Raw genomic sequence first — 21,190 nt, forward strand, 5'->3', positions numbered from 1 at the left:
AATGGGATAAAAAACCCCTAGAATTTCGAATCTCAATTGATAGTTATCTTCGTTCTCAAAAACAATGAATTACTTTTATAGTTAAAGGTATAAATTAGAGTGAAGGCGAGAGTTCTTTATCTTGGGTGATACTGGGAATCGTGAGGGGGAGCTTGGCAATACTACATCAGTACACTTTGTTAGATAGGTTAGACCAAAACATTGGGAAGTGATCCTTGTAAAAGACGTTTTGTTGCTTCAATGTAAGATAGATTAGACCAAGACAAACCTTTGAGAATGTTTATTGAATGAGTTCATCAGACATGATATGATTAGAAATAAACAATACTCTCCAGACATGAAAATTGGAATAATATAGAACCTTCAACAACCTACTGAAAGGACCACTTCGCAAAGGACAACATACCTTATTTTGCCCTTCTAATATGGCATGTTTACCTATAGATCCCTCGTAGGATTTTTTTAAAAAGATAAAGGAAATAATTATGTACATTGTACAAGGTCTTTGCGAATGAATGTGACAATATAAGTTTCTAAACGCAATAACTGTACAACACTAAATACAACAGGTGGCACTCTTCATCTAAAACCATAGTCGTCAGTTTATGAAATAAAGAAGACATTTAACACACATCAGCGCAACTAATCACTGACTGAAAGGCATTCATCATCATGCTGCTATAGCTGGCCCAACCTTTCCTGCATAAAAAGGAATAAACAATATGAATCCAAGGTTCAAGGCAGTAGTATGTCAAATAGAATTTTTCTATATCAAATAGCGGTCATGGGTTCAAAGCATAGAAAAAGTCTCTTCACTTGCGAGAGTAAGACTGCGTGCATCCACCCACCTCAAACCTCACTAGGTAGAAGCCTCGTACACTGGATACCCTTCCTAAAGAGTATTGAAGAATGCGTGAAGCGGGTGGACTTAGGCAAGCACAAAAATACATATACACATTCATAGCGTATCAATTGCACATTCCACACCAACAACCCACCACGCACCCATATTGAATCTCAATTCCTCTCTAACAAGCAATTACTAGAACTTTGAAATAAATACCAATAATTAACAACCTGAAGCATCTGCATTAGTTTTGGATGCTGCTCCAAAAGCTGGCACAGTTTCTCACGGTCCCTCAGTAAAGACTGTCATGTCAGAAGAGTAAAATGATAAGGATTTAAATGCATGGCATTTAATAAATAGAGAGAAAGAGAAATTAAACTCAGCATGACAAATACCTGAATTGCCTCTGGAGACTTGAAATACTCATGTAATGACATTCCTGAATCTGGTTCCTGCTGTGATTGAGCATCCCCTGGATGTTGAGTATGTTCAACTTGCTGCAGCTGCAATGCATGTGAAAACTCTTGCTGCTGGGTTTGATAATATGTCTGCATTGAAGAAACCTGAGACTGCTGCAGCATCTGTAATTGATGCACTTGAACATTGCTTTGCACAGCCATCCGTTGCTCCAACTGTGGTAAAGCTGGAACAGGTGGCCGAAGGAGCTGAGGTGGTTGTGGAGGGCGTGGAAGCTGGGGGGGCTGCAGCGGCTGCAACTGAGTAACAGAATGCATTGACTGAAAGGAAGCTGCGGGATTGGAGACATTTTGCATGATGCTTGGCTGGTTCTCACTCAGTTGTTGATTTGGAGTGTTACCATAGAGAGTCATGGAAGCTGGCCTACTGAACCCCATGGACATCATCGAGAGGTTTGGTGGATAAGATGAAAATCTGGCTCCTGAAGGTGGAATGGAGGCCTGGGAAAGTTCAGTGGTCCCAATAGCTGTCTGATTGTATAGAGAAGGTTGGGAGGCAGAAGTTTTACCAGATGGTAAATTATATGAACTAGAGGCAAAAGGAGGTGGTGTATGAGGAAGTGGGGGAGCAAGTCTACTAGGACCACCAGGAGAAGATATGGATGATCTAGAATACTTTGAATCTGGCATGGGAACCGAAGATGCTAATGATGTTGAAGTTGAACCATTGTTGAACTGAGATGAATACTCTGTCTGAACCTGCAAATAAAAATTATAAAATCAGTAAGTGCTTACCCAAGACAAATTAGATGGGAAAAATAAAAACGAGGAATCATGACTGAAGCAACCAGAAAAGAAACAAACAACTGAAGGATAAGGAGGTAAAGTTCCTCACTTGGAATGCCATTTGATGTTGCATGCCTGCCGGAGAATTAACAAGTGAGGACGACTGGATAGGAACTGAATCTTTAGCATGGGATATTACAGGCGAGACTGTTGGTGGAGGGGGCATCGGTGGTAAAGGAGGTTGGTTAGGCAAAAATCTCTGGTCATACAGTCCTTGAGAGCCTGTAGCATTACCTACATGTTGTGGGCTATTCTTTACAAAGAAACTCTGGGAGGCCATCCTTGAATCAACTGGTAATTGCATAGATGAAGTTGACGGATTATTGTAAAGAGACACTGGATACCCTGAATTATTAGCTGCTGCAGAATCATATCCTCCAGAGTACTTAGCTTGAACAACATTCTTTGAGTCATCAGACTGCTCAACATACTTCCTATCCGAAGAAACACTTGATTCACGAGTTACTGACATATCAGGACGTGAACCAGACATCTTTGAAGAAAATTCGCTTTGGGCATTTTCTTCAATATTAGATCCTAATGGAGTACCCATGGGATAAAATTGACTACTATCAACAGCATCACTTTCTGTTTCTTCAACAATTGAGTGAGGTGAACTTTGCTCAACAATAACTGGGGCAGGCTGTTGTAAATTATCATCTGGCTGAGGGAATGGCAGCTTGTCATCAGAGTCAGATTCCTCTCCATCAAAAACTATATCAATTCCTTGAAGATCATCATCAAAATCTGTTTTCAATTGCTTAGATTTATTTAACTTCTCCCCATCTGTAGGTTTCACAGGAGAATCATTTTTGAGGTGTCCCGCAGCCTCTCCCACTACCGGTGCTGAAGGGTTTTGGCGTTCCCTTTGTCTTGCCATAAATTCATCTACATGAATTGATGGAGGTCTCCCACCAGTCGGTCCTGATCGTGGCACTGCAATTACATTAGAAACCCCTTCAACATTTCTCTCTCTTGCCACATAGTCATCCACATGCATAGATGGGGGTCTGCTGGTATTTGGCTTGCGTTGTCGGAAGGCATCCCGACGTGTAGGACCAGAAGCAACAGTAGAATGTGCTATACCCCGCGAATAAGCATTCTGAGCAGAGTTGTCAGTCTGGAAACTATCTCCTCTATGGCGCCTTGCAGGCCCATCCATTGATGGCAGTTTCCTTTTGGCACCATGGTTTGTCTGGGTTAACCTGTCTGGTAATGTTTCAGGACATTGCCAAAGAAATTCATCCCCGAGTCCTCCAATGTAAAGATGATCATCAATCTTTTCTACACTGTTTTCAAGCATTTGATGTGTCTTTGAAACAACGAAAACATCATTTTGAGGTAAAACAACATCATTCAACTCCATGGAACCAATGGGCCTTTGCAATACCAAGGACAATGACTTAACCGACTCAGAAACCTTGACATCATAGATGAGTGACAAAATTTAAAATTAATCCAGGGGAAACTATGAAAGATAAAGTTGTGCTCAAATGGATTCATTACCTGAGATAAAGGGATTTGCAAGTGAGAAGTAATCAAACAGTCATCCATGACCATCTGTGAACTCAACAGAGAACAAAATTCTAGTATGTAATTTATACTTTCTTCAGGAAAGCCAACTGATTTTGCCATATCGTCCGAAAGACCAAAGAGGTACTTCAGCACAACAACTCTGTCCGAAATCAAACTAATTGCACAAACAAAAAATGTGAGTTTATCCTTCTAGATTACCCCAAAGAGCATAAGCACAAAACTATCGAGAAATACATGTTTCGATGAACCTATATATATATTAGTCATCCTCATTGATGCCAAGAAACTCAGTTATATCAAGCCCGTCATTGTCAAAAGAATGATTTATAGATACTTGTGAGTAAATGGCCATATTAAGTATAACTTCTATTTCATCTCCTGATAGGGAAACTCGAAATTCCAAATTGTTGTCTTATGACTTGAGAGCCATGAGCAGAGCCTAGTTCAACTGACTAGCCCATTGAGTGGGACAAAACATTGCCACCCACCATTAAGAGTTGACATTCATGGCCACTTCACTATATTGACACTGACCCATGTGAGTCTAACAGCTTTGTGCAGCTATACTCGTAGGTAGTCAATCCCGGATACCAACACAAAGCAACTGACCTAACATTGCTATAAGTTGACAATGGGAAACAGCTACACTGAGGTGCTATAGTTAAAGAATGTGTGAAGTTTTAATACAATTATTATTATTATTATAAAAAAACTTCACTTCTTTAAAATAATAACTGTTAATGAATAATAATAACTTCAATACTCAACAACAGTTTAAAATTCTAAAATAATTATTTTTTGTTTAACATCTCAATTTACTGTATTTTCTATTATCTAAACTAATAGTATCACTGTATCAGGGCTTAAAAAACATAATATTTTTGCTTTCTTTGGGCCAAATCTGGGTTATTTTTACTCTTTTGGGCTTTTAGGATTGCGCATCTTCAGAGGTTTCTGGCAAGGGTCGCCATCATCCTGATGGATTGGGAAGTACATCATGGAAGGAATCAAATAGAGGTAGTGATGGGCAGAAATGCTTTGTCAGAGGGCTCTGTAAAGGGAACAACTGAAAAAAGTGAAGGGGAAGGATGGTGTGATTATTTTTTTGGTTTTTGCCACCACTTCTCAGTAGCAGTCGAGTAGCTGCTGCGACTACCCGCAAATGCGTCTGATAGTCCGCACCCTAAACCGTTCCATGACGCACCAGGGAAGTGTGACTAGATGCCGCTCCACAACATAAAGCTGCAGTAGTACTGCAATTGATAACATAGCTTAAATCATCTTTCAATAATCAATAGAGCACCCTTGAGAGAGTACAGCGCCTTACTGTCCTATATGCTATCCTTGTTGTATTCTAACGCAATAAAACACAAGTTTCTCCAATTGAAGCTTGTCAGGACTCGGGAGAACCCGATCTCGAAGACTAGCCTGTTGGCTGGAGTCTCTCAAGGCTTACGTACCACATTAAGCTTCATTACTTATTAAATGCGAGGCATAACATATTTACACCTTTTTTTGTCATGTGAGGCTTTAATCTCATCAGTTTTAAAGCTTCTTGTTTTTGGACTACTCTAGACAGACCACATATAAATCATTTCTCCACTTTTAGATTTGTATTCTCACTTTGTCTTTACATTGTGAACTTACACGCAAACATTTTCTGTGTTGTTCCGAAAAGCAGTGACTCGAGACAAATACCTAGTCCTTAGCTATTTCATGGATCTAAAGGAATTTAGATAGAGCAAATCACTGAAATAAGTTTCCAGAAATTTCCAAGTTTTTAGCTATGATGGAGGATTGCTTTATGGGTTTATAGGTTTGGTACTTGTTTTTAAATCATTTAGCACTGAAGTGTTCATTCCATAAAATAATACAACACTGTACCTGCCTCCACTCATGCAAAACTGCAGACACCCCACAGATAATGCATAAACAGCTTCGATAGTGTAAGTTGTCAAATCTTCCTTTGCCTCAATTGATCTCAACAATTTCATCCAACAGCTTAATAATGGAGGGCAATTTTCCCATTCTGCTACACTAGGACCATTATAACTCTCATTCATATTATCCTTTTGAGAATCAAGTTCACGAGCATGAGAGTGGATACCAAAAAGAGTAGATCCAATTGCCATTTGACCTTTACTACAAGAAGCTAATTCTTTGAAAGCTGCAAGACATGCCAGTAACTCTTTTCCAACAGGGAGGACCTAAAAACCACATTATTCTCAGTTACCAAGAGCAAATAAAAGAAGCATATATGTATACTATATAGAATCTTAGGCCAATGAATTTTGACAGTCAGTCTGCCCAAGGAGAAGCATTATGTACATGTAGAAAAAAGGGCAGGGCATCTCATGAAAAACATAAAAAAATCTAAACAGATATGCAATCGAATGTAGACAGTATCAGAAAGTCACCTGACAACCCTTCAAAAGATAACGTAGAATCAAGCAACAATCTTCATCACTCAAATTTTCAATTTTTTTACTGCCAAACCCAAAATTGTCACTTAGGTGCCAAACATGAGTAAAAATAACATACACGGAAATACAAAAATACTCACATGTCAGGTCTTTGGGGGTAATACCAAGATGCTTCATAATTAAAAAGAAGCATGAAAAACCGGAATACTGGGAGACACCAACTTAACAAACTAAAGTTGCAATCTGCACAACTTCTACTGTCTGGTGTCTGCTTTCGAACAACGTCAACAGTAACAAAACATCTCTCCAGTACTTTTGTTAACATTTGAAGAGTACCCTCCCTCAACAATAGGCCCTGGCAGAGAAAAGTAGAAAACAGATCAGTTCCATGTTATGTACAAATATTACTATCACTGATAGTCAATGATACTACAACGACCACAACAATAGTGATAAAAATAAGAAGCCAAAACCGAGGCTAAAATCATTAAGACCTTGCCAAGTGGATGCTCCAATAGGCTGACAAGAAAATCAAGAAGCCTTAAAACCTGAAAATAAAGGAAAATAATCATCATAACAAATTAGATGAACTACAAAGCTCCAAAATTTGGGCCACACAGGAATGTTACCTTGAAGGCATCTGTTTCTGATGGAGAATATGATTCAGAAACAAGATGAATAATTGATGACAATAATGGTCGTATAAGCATAGATGCATAATCAGCATTTTGGCGAGCAATTCGAATTACAAAAACACGCAGCAGATCTTGAATGACCACTAATGCCTGCCAGGGAATCAGGATGAACAAGAAAACGAGCAATTATATAAGCCCCACCAACAATCCACAATATCCATTATAAAGTGGAGAAGACAATTTAAGTGCCACATATAGGCAGAAATGACATACAGAAATGGCATAATGCTGGACAATCTCTGCAATTTTGTCAACGTGTAGTGCCAACTGCCCAACCAGCTTGTCAGCATGTCCAGGTTCCAAATACCAGTTGACCTGTCTCTCCTTCTGAGGCCCTAACAGGGTTCCAACAGCTAACATTCTCCGTGCACTTAACAAAGGCATTCTACTAGTCCAACGCCAAACATCTTCCTCGGGAAATAAATCACTCTTGTAAAAGAAAACATAAGACAGAAGAATTAATAGACAGTGTAAATTTATATAAGCTTATCATGCACAACTTAAAAAATGAAGTGTTGTAGACTTCGAAAGCAATAAGCATACCAAAAGATAGAGCAAACTAGATGTTTCCTTTGGACCTAGCGTCAACAATGAAGTCGCCTGAACGCTGGTAAGAAGGGTGTGAAAAAGACCTGGACTCCATCCATGTACTGGCCAAAATGCAAGGGATGACACAATAAGATGACAGACAGCCCCATAACCAATAGCAAAATCAGGATATGGAGATGATAAGTCTGCAGCACATGCAGCAAGCTTCGGACTGCAATGACCACAATTTGATCAAGTTAAAGAAGATACATATTCTCAAAGCAGATACAAAGACAAAGGAAACAAACAGATACCTTATTTCCCTGTGTAAACGTAGAAGAGCATTCATTAATTTTGTATTCCGGTGCTGTTCCTTTGCTTCCTATAAAATAGCAGTCAAACTAACTCTATCAAGAATGATGTGATTAATAGCTGGTTTTGCAAACGATACTGCAACATCATAGAATGAAGCTCAAAGATTTTGGTCTAATTTATACTCCCTCCACCCCAGAATGTTAGTAGAATTTTGTAAAAAACTTGCCCAAAATTAAAGTTATAAACTTGTAATATAGTTAATAAAAATCTTGAAATTTGTAAATTTTTAGTGGCATGTGATTGTGGCAAATAAATTGTTTGCCACCAATACATTTTCATATGAATCTATCCTTATGCCATGGGAATATGTGATTTTGTTGGACAAAACACTAAATGGATGGTCCCTTATTTTCTATCATTTTAATGTTTTACCAAAATTTTGGGACAGAGGGAGTAAAAGAATAAATTGTCAAGGGAAGAAAAGGGAAAATAAGACATAAGAAAATACAAAAAAATATTATATATAAAGTCCTCCTAACAAACCTTCACGTCCAAGAAGGATTGAAAAATAATGGAACGAAAAAAAATTCAATAACACCAAAATTGGATCCAAACACAACAGTCTTCTAGTATCATTGAATGTGCTCACTAATTAAGAATCAAAAGGAATCTAAAATGTAAGTTCTACCTAATAAAAGATGAATATCTATAGAATTAAGCATTACGTGGTTAGTTATCAAACATCGACCAATATGTGGGGCGAGATGTACAAAGGAATTAGGAAGATAGCAAAATAAACATTAGGTGGATCTAGAGGCTTTGGCCCAAGGGAAAAATCATGGTGGTAGGACCAAATTGTCCACAATATAGTTAAGGTGAAAAGAAATGTCATAAAGCATGATCCTTGTGTAAAAATACTAGAAGTTGGAAAAATACAAGACGGCTAAGAAAGGCGACCAAGCAAGCGGTGAGCAAAGTGAGAGATAGAGCATATGATGGGTTACACAAAGATCTAGGTACCAAGGGATGGGAAAGAAGTATCTATAGATTTGCAAATGATAGGGATAGAAAGAGAAGAAACTTGGACCAAGTAAAATGCAGTAAAGATGGACATGGAAAAGTCTTGGTAAAGGTCAAAGATATTAAGAAAGATGGAAGAAATATTTTTACAAGCTGTTAAAAATACGGAAAGTTTGAAAAAATACAAGGCATTTAAGAAAGGTACCAAGCAAGTAGTGAGCAAACTAGCAAAGCAAGAGATGGAGCATATCATGGGTTACACAAATTTCTAAGTACCAAGAGATGGAAAGAAGCATCTATAGGCTTGCAAATGGGAGGGAAAGAAAGAGAAGAAATTTGGACCAAGTGAAGATGAAGATGGAAAAGTCTTTGTGAAGGATAAAGATATTATGGAAAGATGGAATAACTATTTTTACAAACTTTTCAATGACTTCATGATTCTTTTGCATTTTGATAGGCTAAGCACTAGAGAAGAGGTTTAAAACCTATACTTTTTATCGTAGAATTCAAGAGTTAGAAGTGAAAGAAACTTTGAAAAGGTTAGAGAATGACAAAGTGATTGGACCGGATAATATACATATTTAGATCTAGAAGGTTCTAGGACAACAAAGCATTAGTTGGCCCATAGGTGTTTAATGAATTTACAAGGTCTAAGAAGTAGAGATGGCAAAACGAGCAAATATTGCGGGCAGGGCATAGAAATTTTGTCCATTAGCCCGTTTAGCCCTGCCCATTTGCCCGCCATGCCCACGGGCATTTCTATTTGGCAATGTGGGCAGCCCGCGGGCATTATATAAGAAAAAAAAATAAGAAAATTCAAAAAAATTATGATATGATGTGATTTAATGCCTAAAAAAATTGAGATGTGATATAATTTTTTCAATTCCATATAAAATATCAAAATAATTTTAAAGAAATTCTCTTCAACCACTTTATTTAATTTTTTTTACATTATTCAATGAATTTTTTAATTTTTTTTGTTATTTACTAATGCTCGCAGGCAGTGCACATGCACGTTAGCCCGTTTTAAAACGGACAGGGCATGCAACTTTTGTCCATTAAGACAATGCGGGCATGCATGCGCTCGCTTAAATTTTGCGGGCACGGTCAAAACGGGTCGGGCGGCCCGTTTTGCCATCTCTACTAAGAAGATACCAGATGAGTAGAGGAGAAGCATTTTTAATCCTTATCTATAAGAGCAATAGAGATACAAAATTGTGCAAACTATAAGGGATTATGCTCATCAGCTGCACTATGAACCTACGGGAGAGGATAATTGAGTGGAGGTTGTGTATTACTGAAAACCAATATGAGGCTACTAAATTTTAAGGGTAAATTTTAAGGGTAAATTTTACTGCATAACCATAAGACTAGTGATGTTATATATGACTCAATGTTGGGCAGTAGAATATCAACAAGAGAATAAACTTAATGGCATATATGAAAATAACATTAGAGGAATGGACAAACTAAACAAAATAGGATTAAGAAAGAATGTATTAGGGAGAAAGTTGATATTACTTTTATTGTAGAGAAGCCAAGTGATGAGAATATACTAAATGGAGGTTAATCCAACTTCCAGAGGTAAAGGGGGGTCAAGCCAAACTATAGGCAAAACAATTAGGAAGAATTTAGAGATTAATGTTTGGTAATGGATAAGATATATGATAGAGTATTATGGTGTCGTTCAATCCATATAATCAACCCCACCTAATGGAACTAAGGCCTCTCTACAATAAGATTTGTCATTCCTTTGGTCGCTGTTGTAAGATGCATGAATGTTGAGATTTGTACAGCGTAAAATAACATGGATAGAAGAGACAAGACCTCTAAGAACAAACCTGTAATTTTTCCAGAAGTGTAATCAGCAGCACCAGAGAAGAAACCAAAAGATCAACTATGCTCAACTCACGATTCCGTTCCAAAAGTAAATCTGATGTAGTATTGCATTCGGTACCCTCGTCTACAAGGTAATCTGTTAAAAGGAATGGCAAATTGCATTTACCAATATTGAAACCACCCAAAAGGGCACACCCATGCTTCAGAGATAATCATATAAATGACCTACTATTATAACAGGCATTTGAATTAAGTTACCATAATTGTTTGAGGACCTCTCGAGCATGAATCTGCAGTTGACTAAAATGGCATAGATGACTATAACAGCACCTTCATCATATAGTGTCACGGCAATAGTCTACATTGATTAAAAATGTGTTAAGAAAGGATTTACAATTATCAACAAAACAATTCAAAATAGACTTATAACATACTGGGTTCTCAGAAATAAAAGACAAAATCCGAAGCGCTGTTGTCAACTGTGCCAGAGAAGAATCAAGGAGAGTTACACCATCAAAAGACTTTTCAGATGTAAACTTTCCAAGATTCTCCATAACATTAATATCAGAGCCACCGGAAGACTCTCCAACAACATTTTCAACATCAGTAAGATCTGAGACTAGGATGCTAGTTGATGTTAATTGGGCATCTCCTCCAGAAACCAACACAGCAGCATAACGTAGGAGACCAATACCCCCGTGTTTTTGGTATACTACGCCAGCATCTATCCATTCCAACAGCCGTGATGGAGCATCCTTTCTGTTGGACCCAGGAGAGGAGAAATGCAAAGCTTTGTGAAGTTCCAGAGCATGTCCAATCCAGGAACTTAAAGATGATGCTGTGGAATCTGTAACAATAGCTTCAATAATCTCAGCAGCTGAGTGAAATATTGTAAGATTTACTGGTGAAGAACCTGAGCACAGCAAAGTAAGAACAAGCAGTTTAGACCACTAAAAAAGAAATCAAACAACTACTGTGTATATGAAAAACAATGGAATACTTGACTACCGCTGTTTTTCCCAGAAGATTCAGATTCTTTGACAGAACTTAATGCTTCAATCAAGATGGTAACAGCCTGAAGAAAAGGAATTGGTCATGCTATATAACTTAAGAGCCTGGCTGGATACAAGTAAGATTTCATATACTACAATGTCTAATATCACGAGTAAACAAAAATTGCAGTTATCTAGATCTATAATAGAAACATCTATGGTATTAACAGATAACTTCAGTAACTGCAAACGAGAACTAATTTCATGGATAAACATTCACAATAACCTTAACCTAAATGAAAGTCCCACCTTTTTTAGGCAATAAAGCTTTCAAAGAGTTCCAGTTAAGTAATAAATATATTTTTTTGTACCAAACATGTACTCCTTAAATATACTCATTTTCAAAATATTTTGAAGCCATCACTTCAAATATAACAAGTGTGCCAAAAAATATGCATTCAAATAGTATAAGCTTTTTATCAAAGAACCAAAAAAACATATGCTTCCGGATACTGCATTAAGGGTTTTGTTATCAGTACTCATGGCAATGGGCATACCTCAGGAAAATTGCCCAAAGACAACAAAGCCTGGCGCCCACAATCTGACCTGCAATTCATCAGCATGTTTAACTCAGAACACAAACTAATAAAAAAATTGAAGATTCAATTCAGAAAAAAAATAAAGCAATGTCAACCTTGATAGAGCAGAAAGTTCCCAGAGAACCCATAGGAACTCTTCTGACTGTGGATTTGATGAGAGCAAACAATCAATGGCATTAACCTAAGCCAAGTATAAGAATTATCAGAATTAGATACAACCAATACAGCAGCAGAAAGGAGGGATAAAGCAAACATGGGGTAGGAAGACACTATTTTTTGGAGCACAACCAACCATTTTTAAATGCATGCCAACTATCATTCCTATCTCCAGAGGACTACAAAAGAAACCCTTTGAGATCAAAACAGAAGCATATCGAAGAGGAATACAATCTTCCTTATTGCCACGATGACCACCCCTAAGGGCATGGATTAAAGTACTAGAAAGTTCAGGATCTTGTAATAGGAATACCAAGCCTACAAAGATGACAGAAAGTTAATCAAATTGACTGCTTCTTTCTGATAATAGATCAAACAATATGTGTGTGTATTATACAATCATGGGCATTAATAAATTTATGAAGTAACACTAATGGTAGCCAACCTGAACGACAAAAAAGAAATGAAAGAATCACAGCCTCAATGGATGAAGTTACGTCCATGAATATTTCCATGGCATGCCCCTCTTCTGCACGCAATTTTGATGATGACAACAAAGCAGTTGATAATGAAAGAAATCCCCGCTCCTGCATCCAAGACAACATGTGAAATTGTGAATACAGAAAAATATACGTATTAGCACACTAAATATTTGGTAGGATTTAAAACACAAATCAGTCCTGGCCACTGAATTCAAATGTCATCTTCCATTACTGATAGACAAGAATGCATAAAAGATTTCATTTAATAGAGGCCCATATAATACATCATGGATCAACAAACATACATACTAAAAAGCTGCAATCAAAACCTGAGCAGGTGAAAGTTTTAGCAGTATAATGATCCAATGATATACCTTCAACAGCCCCAATAAATGTGAATCAATATCCCAATCCGAAAAGCAACAACTTGAAGAGCTGATCAAGCCAGAAGTTGTTTTATATGACAATAATCCATCTGTTTGACCAGTAATCAGTGATCTGCTTGAAAAAGCCATGGGAGAAGGATCTTCAATTGGACCATGTGAATTTATCAATTTCTGCATTAGTGCATATCAACAAAACATTAAGAAATGACTTTTATCAAGTTACAAATTATATTCAAAAGAAATAAAGTTAACCAAATTGCAGGGAAAATAAAATACTGCTCACTGATCATATATAATACAAAAGCTGCAATCAATTGAATTAAAACTGACCAGGAGCTTTTTAAGCAGAATTTCCGCAGAGGTGAGCATATTCAAGGTAACATCTGTAACCCTACCAACAGTACTGATGTTTCCCAGCACAGAGAGGACTGCAAACTGGCAAAGATTAAATTACTAAATGGTAAAAATGGAGTTTTGAAATGCAAAGAAACATTCATACCAAGCACATTTGTTGAAAGCAAAATACCTCATATCTTGAAGCAACTTCATAAAATCGTAAGCGGTGAAGCAAATAGGTTGCAAGAGAAGCAACATCGTGACGGGGTTTTGACAATATCAACTTCAATAATTGGCTATAACCATCACTGATACCAGAGGGGATGTTTTCATCTTCCCGAGGCCACCAACCTAAAAACGCTTCACATCCAATTGAATACCGAGTAGCCTGCTCCACAACACCAAGAAGCAGAAGTATAGTAGTAGTAGAATTTTGCCTATCCTTGGAAAAAAACTTTGCAAGCTGATCCATTCCCCCGCTACTGACAAACTGAAAGCAGCTCTCGCTACCAGAACATAGTATATGAGCCATACTCAAACCTAATAAGGCATGCTCACTCTGCAGTGAAGTATATGGAAACATAAGCAGGGAAAAGGACAAATAGAGAAAGTGACAAGCAAATATAAGCAAAAAGGGTGGAGTGCATTTTTTCAAACTTTCTGGACTAACAAGGAGATGCTGGTAGAATATGTGAGAAAAAATAATATATTACCCGAGAAAGACAGTGATCTCCTACATATGAACAGTGTCTTTTAAAATGAAAATAGTGGTTAAACATGTCCACCAACACTTTGGAATCCAACAATTCAGCCTCCAATTCCAGATCAATGCCCTCTGATAAACATTCAGAAGACTTACTCCCTGAGTTTTGCTTAAGAACCTTATAAACCTCAAGAAGCTCTTTTCTTGCCTTGTTAACAACACTGTTCAACTCATCAAACTTCTCAGACCTCTTCCTCGTCTGATATCTCCCACTGATTGATTCACACACATCACTGGAAATGTAAGAAGAGATAGCTGATACTACAGTACTTACAACTTTATGTCCAGCATCCCCCAGTTCTGAGAACTCCAAAATCTTTAACATTAATTGTAGAAACAGTTTCACTTCAAGAGAAATATCTGATGCAGGAACTGGAATAGACAATACACGCAGAGAAGAAGTTGAATCTTCAATAGTAAAATTCGTAGAATGTAATGCAAGTGGCAGGTCTTCAAGCTTCCCCTCGGCAGAATCAACAAGATCAGTCAACGCATTGTCATCAAATTCAATGTTAAACTGACCCAGATCCTCAGCTGTGTTGCCATAGATAACCAAGCTCAGACTGCGATAGCTGCCCCTTACAACTAGATGACTAGTGACAACAGCCTGAGAAAGAGAAAGCAGTAATGAAAGATTAATTACAGTATTAATCATTTTCTTTTTTGGGTGCAACCAAGAGGTATCCCCACAGATTCAGCCCATTTGAATTGCCTATGGGATTAATATCTGTTCAATTACAGGAACACAAGGGTTATATGGTCTCCCCACGGAAGTTGATTCCTTAGGATTTGAAATTGTGTTTTCATAACACAAATTTTTCACATCTACTTGTACATGTTAAAATCCAAAACTCAAGAACTGCATACCACATTAGGAAATCAAACATAGAAATATAACATTAGTATACTTTGAGCATATTCAAAATCAAAAGAACTAGCTGATCAAAATATCATCTAAAATGAGGTAAATATGACAGCCAGAACATAACATCATCTAAAATGTGGTAAATACCTCTACTTCTAGCACATTTGATGAAGAGTGTGAATAGAGAAAAGGCTGACAAAGTCTTCTAAACCTTGTCTCTCCCTCACAATGAACAAACACCTCTATAGCAAATGATGGAGGTGAAGTCGCCCTGAAAAAAAGTTGCCAGCAATTCACTAATTAGTTGATTGCATTAGTGAATTGCAAAATCTTCAATGGTCATCCAAAAAATGACGACAACTGTGTTATAAATACAACACAATAGACCAACTCAAGCAATTATCAAGTACATAAAGCAGTCTTCATTTTCTAATTAGTTTTAACCAATGAAAAATATCTAATAAATAAATAAAAGCACAATTGACAGAACTGCGGACTTAAAGATTGAGCACCTGGGTTCAAACCCAAGGATTTGCAAAATATGCCCCTCTCCCCTCCCCGTAAAAACTTTGCCTATCAAAAAGTGCAACAAAAAGGGGGAAACGAACTCATACCCGACAAGTGCTACTGCTTGGGAAACTGATGCTGCGCTCTGTTCCAGGAACTCGCAGGCAGTAATGACAATGGGTTCCAAGAAAACCACCTGCAAAATAAAGGGGGAAAGTGGGAAACAATTTTTGTTAAACCTGAAAATATCCAACAAACCCTGAAGTCGCTAACAATAATAATACCATCAAGAGAAACACTATACCCTTCTTCAAGAACAATAATAATACCATCATATGTATATCTGCAAAAGATAAACTAATTAACTAATCTTTGATATTTTAACATGGTTTTCTCTTTTGCCAAGTGAATAAGAGAGTTTATCATTCCTCCACCAACGAAACCCTAATAAAATAAAATACATTACAATGTTCGTTCAAGCTAAAGTTTAAAATAAAAGCAACAAGTGACAACCATCAACCAAGATTTAAGGCTCACTGAATTTTCGATTCACAATGAGCATTGAAATTTCAAAACAGTTGCAACTAATATACATATAGGGTGAGCCTCGGCGCAATTGTAAGATCACTTGCACTATATCAGGGTAAGATTGTGTACATCTCTCTTCTCCAGACCGCATTAGGAGAGCCTCGTGCACTGAGTCGCCACTTTATACATTCATTTAATTGAGAGATATGAAGATTAAGTTGGAATTGAATGTAGGGTTACCTCGTCGACGTACTCGTCCAGATGGGGATGGACGAAGGTCTGAGCAAAGAGGACACATGGCTCGGGTCGACCCATTGCGGTGTAGCTTCAATGGTTGGAACTAGAAATTGAATGGAACATGCGAGTTTTGAAATTCTAGGGTTTATGTTTATGGAGAGTTGTTTCTTTTGTGTGAAATGCTCAATGCAGATTCGTTTTTATGTGTCAGGGCTTATCGTGGGTGACATTAGAGAAAGATTTAAAGAAAGGGACTTTTATGTCCTCTTAAACTGATTTAGTGGGGCACGTGATTTCGGTTTAAACCGTAAAATCAATGGAAGTGAACTGATTCACTTCTGCGGTTTGATTTAGTTTTTTTTTTACTTTGAATTATTTAAATTTAGTTTCATTCACAGTTATGGAAATTTCGAAAACATTGGAACCGACCCACATATTAAAAAAAATATTTTTTTTTTACTTTTATATTTGGCGTGTTAGGATTTAAAATTAGGATATAAAATAAGATTAAAATTTTAGGATTGTTAATACTTATAGATTATAAGAAAGAGAAGTTGGACCATAAAAGAAAATAGGCAAAGTAGAAAAAATAAATAACTAAACAAATCTAAATATCTCCACTATCTAGTGAAGAAAAGTAGAAAATTAAAGAACTAAAAGAAAATAAATAAAGAAAGAAAACCACAAAGAAAGTAAAAGACATGAAGTGTGAGCTTCAAATTTGAATAATAGAGAAGAGATAAAAAAGAGAAGAAAGAAAAGAAAAATCGTGGAACCAAAACAAATTTTTACACCTTTATGATTGAGTATAGGTGCACTAGTCTTTACATTTTTATATTGTGAATCTATACTCAATTATCTTATAAAAAATGTAATATTTATTACCTATATAACAAAAAAAAATTTTGCCATATTAGCCTTGGACAAGTGTCGTGACCTTGTGTGTAAATGTTATGAGAACTAGACCCAACGGTTCGACCAGTCTAACTGCTAACCAGATTTAAAAATAGCTTTGGTTTGTAGTTTTGACCGAATGAGGGTTGAACCGCTTTGAACTGAGAAATTATGGTTTGTGTTAAACCTCGTTCAACCAGATTAACCCGGGAAGTAAATCGGACCGTTTAATTAAAAAATGGAACACTACTCAAATACTTGTTTTATGCTAGTCGAAAAAAGATAAAGATATGTTACTTCAATATAGTTATATATAATTATTAAGTATATAAAAATTTACATTTACATATAATATATTTATAGATAAAAATTATTAATTATGTATAAAATCATTATGTCAAACTGGAAGGTTTAACTATTAAAACCGGTTAAACCTAATATGGGACCTCTTTCTCTCTCCATTTTGTTTCATATTCCATCTTATTATGTGTTTCATATCTCCATCTGCATCTCTATTTCGTATCTCCCTCTTCTTTTCTCTGGTAGTTACAATCGAATGCTTCCTTCGTCGGATTTACTTTGTCATCATCACAAAAAATATATATAGTTATATTTGTTAAACCTAATCCGGTGGTTTCTATATCTCGCTACTCAATTTTCATCATTGTAGATGTGTTATTATTTTATAGATATGTTCTTTAAAGTACATATTTTTATTGATTTTTTATTTATTTTGTAGATTTGATTTTTATCTATTTTTTCATAGATTTATTTATTTTGTAGATTTGTTCTTTAAAGTGTATTTTTCATTGTTTTTTTAATTGTGTAGATATGTTCTTATTCATTGACTTTGTTGTTTATTTTTTCTTTGATTTGTTTATTTTGTATATATGTTCTCATTGATTTCATTATTTCATTATTTTGTAGATTTGTTCTTCCAATAATTTTCTTCTTTAGCGTCTAATTTACATGATTCCTTTTGTCTTCCACCAATTTAAAATGTCAAAATATCGTGTTCTTTTTATATTATCCTCCTCCAAGTAATGATCCAACTCAATTTTAACACTTGAGTTTCTAGTTTCTCTCCTCCTCTCGATAAACACATCATATTCATCCAAAGGTTCATCATTAGTACTAGTTCTATTTAACAATAGAGAGCTTTCACTAGATATTTTAGTTTGTTATTGATAATTAGACACCAAATCATAACACAACTCTCGGATTTTTCTAACTTGTGTACATGCATCGTGGTCATACAATTTATCAAAATAGAATTCAAGTAATGTCATTTTATATCTAGGATCCAAAACTGTAGCCACTCCCGTAATATCATGAATCACACTCCAATACCTTTCAAATTTGACCACCATCTTCTCTGCCATCCTTTTAATGAATTCATTAGAGGAGTTCATCCATTGACTTATTGTTAACTTAATCTAACAAATCTTGGAAAAATATATTTTGACAGTTGTATATTTAGTATTAGGAATCATCTCAGTTATGGAATTAAACAATTTTAGTCGCTCACAAACATCCTCTATAAATTGCCATTGTGAATTACTTGGCAAACAAGTGTATTGAGTATCATGCTGCTTTAACCGATTAAATATATTCTTATATAATATGGTAACCTTAAGCATTTTATATGTTGGATTCCATGTAGTTTGACAATCTAAAATTATTTTTCTTGAGTAAGGAACTCACAATTATTTAGTAGTCTTCTCAAACTTTTTGTTCCTTTTTGGTGTAGCATTCCAATATGTTACACTATCTCGAATATTTTCTATCCCATCTTTCATAACTTCTAATTCATCTTTAACTATTAAATTTAGGATATGTGCACAACAACACATATGAAGTAAAGACCAGTCTCTCAACAAATTTCTCAATCACAACTTATCTTTGATTTTGGAATCATAACATCATTTGTACTACAATTATCTAGAGTAATATTTGATATTTTGTGTCAATGTTCCAATCCATAAAACATTCAACCAACGCATTAGAAATTATATCACTAGTGTGAGGGGTAGGAACATACATGAACCTAAAATAACAATATTCATATTCCATGGCAAAGTCTAAGAGTAATCAATATACAATACAATATTTGCAATATAATAGATTATTGAGTTATAAAATATAATTACCTCAATACTCGACTTTCTAAAGTCCAAGAGCAATCAATATTGTGACCGCCATATACCTTGATTGCTTGAAGTCCACATATATGAAGTAATAGCCACTCTTCCTTCATGATTATCCAACATCTTCAATGCACATTCTCTCTCAAAATCGTACACTTTAAATATCTCCTTCTTGATAGTGTTTCGATAAAGAACTTAAAATAATGATTAGACGGAAGTCGAGTACCTCCTAAAACTAACATGATCCACTGTTGATAACGGATAATCATGCATAATAATTGCATTCGCAAGCTCCTTTTTTGTATTTTCCGCATCATAAGTTCGAACTCCCAACTTTTGCTTACCTTGTGAGGCTTTAGGCATTAGAAATGAGTGCCCTTTGTCATGACCTCTCATCATAATCTTTATTTGAACATACAACTCCACCCCGAGTTATTTATTTAAATATTTGCATTTAGCCTTGTCAACTCCATTCACTTTAATCTTTTGAAAATGCTCCCACATCACACTTCTATGTTTATTTGGTGGTGGTTGTGTTGTTGATTTTGTATTATCATCTTATCCAACATGAGATTGAGAAGGCTTAGGTGTAGGATTAGAAGTACTTTCCACATTTACTTCATGTAAACTTTATTGTGAAACTTGTTGGGTACTAGCCACATTCATACTTGTTGTATTCACTAGATCTATTCTACCTAACAAAAGAAACACAACAATGTATAAACATTACTATTGTAGTTGATATAATGTATTTAAGAAACACAACACAATATAATAAACACAACACACTATCAATACAACAATGGAAAACAACTTAATTTAAGCATAAAAGTGCAACTGTTGCAAATGTTGGTAACTACTCTTATTCATAAAATGGATTCAAGAGCATGTAACACAGTACTGACAACTTCAATTTCATATTCTGATTATTAAGTAATTACACAATCCTTCAAATCAATAGGAGCATAAGCAAACTCTTAAATAAGTATATCACTTAATATGTTAGGTAACTCATTTTGCAATTAAGAAACGAGATCTTTTTACACAGCATATCATACAAACTCTTAAGTATGTCAAACCAATAACATTTCTTTAAATATTTAAATAAAAAATTAAATTTTAGTTCAAGTGATACTAATCAAATCTACTTACATAAGGTATTAGTCTTCAATTGTGAATGAATGAAATGTATTTACATTGTGTTTGTCTATTTTTACAAGCTAATTTGAATGCTAGGGAGGGACAGGTGATGATCTTTAATTTGGTTAAGGCTGCTCAAGAATTTTTATCTAGAATCCAACCTATTGCCAAATCAACTGACTTTGTGAGCTTACTTTTCTATATTTTCTATTCATCTATCAAGTTATTCATCCCCTTATTATTATGCACTCTAACTTTTTTATGATAAGTGATATGAAAACAACATTGGTACATATTATTTTTTTAAAAATAATAATAAGATTGAACAAGTCAATGTTGATGTTCTTCCATTACCATGTCTGACTTTATTGATGCTAAATGTCTATTATATTTATTACTTCTTCAATAAATGATAATATTTTTTATCCTCCTTTGTTACTGAAGGATATTGCATCTTCAAATAGAAATAGATCTTTTGTTTATGGTTTTATAGACCTTTTTAGTGGCTATAGAGATTCATGGAACATCGTAGTTGCATATAACAACCACAATCACAAAATATCATATGAGAACTTATCGGAGAAGAGGAAGAAGCAAGGCTATCGGAGAAGAGGAAGACAAATGGAGAAGATGAAGTTCGAACTTTGAAGGTAAAGATGGTTGTTCGAAGATGTTTGTTCCTTTGCATGGAGA

At 35.6% G+C, this 21,190-nt stretch overlaps 1 protein-coding gene across 2 annotated transcripts; it reads right to left on the reverse strand.

Moving 5' to 3' along the window:
- On the reverse strand, positions 432-16,540 carry LOC109347552. Of its 2 annotated transcripts, XM_019587462.1 has the most exons (28): positions 16,320-16,540; positions 15,659-15,747; positions 15,192-15,315; positions 14,130-14,786; positions 13,607-13,975; positions 13,411-13,515; positions 13,069-13,251; positions 12,658-12,799; positions 12,349-12,530; positions 12,152-12,237; positions 12,015-12,063; positions 11,474-11,540; positions 10,900-11,378; positions 10,724-10,823; positions 10,468-10,601; positions 7,606-7,673; positions 7,307-7,523; positions 6,977-7,192; positions 6,698-6,853; positions 6,563-6,616; positions 6,209-6,423; positions 6,063-6,132; positions 5,530-5,852; positions 3,616-3,799; positions 2,159-3,529; positions 1,243-2,022; positions 1,078-1,149; positions 432-699 (listed from the first exon to the last, which is right to left on the reverse strand). In XM_019587462.1, the coding sequence occupies exons 1-28, from the start codon at positions 16,392-16,394 to the stop codon at positions 679-681; spliced, it is 6,588 nt and encodes a 2,195-aa protein (XP_019443007.1). In that variant the 5' UTR covers positions 16,395-16,540; the 3' UTR covers positions 432-678. The 2 variants fall into 2 exon arrangements, with proteins under 2 accessions (XP_019443007.1, XP_019443008.1); XM_019587463.1 differs by lacking the exons at positions 14,130-14,786; positions 15,192-15,315; positions 15,659-15,747; positions 16,320-16,540 and having other exon boundaries at positions 13,411-13,508; positions 13,607-13,720.

This window comes from Lupinus angustifolius, chromosome LG05, assembly GCF_001865875.1.
Source record: "Lupinus angustifolius cultivar Tanjil chromosome LG05, LupAngTanjil_v1.0, whole genome shotgun sequence".
In the NCBI taxonomy this organism is placed as follows: domain Eukaryota; kingdom Viridiplantae; phylum Streptophyta; class Magnoliopsida; order Fabales; family Fabaceae; genus Lupinus; species Lupinus angustifolius.

Coding starts and splice junctions, on each gene's coding strand:
- LOC109347552 (XM_019587462.1), bottom strand. CDS start 16,394: ATGGGTCGACCCGAGCCATGTGTCCTCTTTGCTCAGACCTTCGTCCAT. Junction 12,531..12,657: donor ATTTCTTTTTTGTCGTTCAG/GTTGGCTACCAT, acceptor TCATCTTTGTAG/GCTTGGTATTCCTATTACAA. Junction 6,133..6,208: donor TACCCCCAAAGACCTGACAT/GTGAGTATTTTT, acceptor TGGGTTTGGCAG/TAAAAAAATTGAAAATTTGA.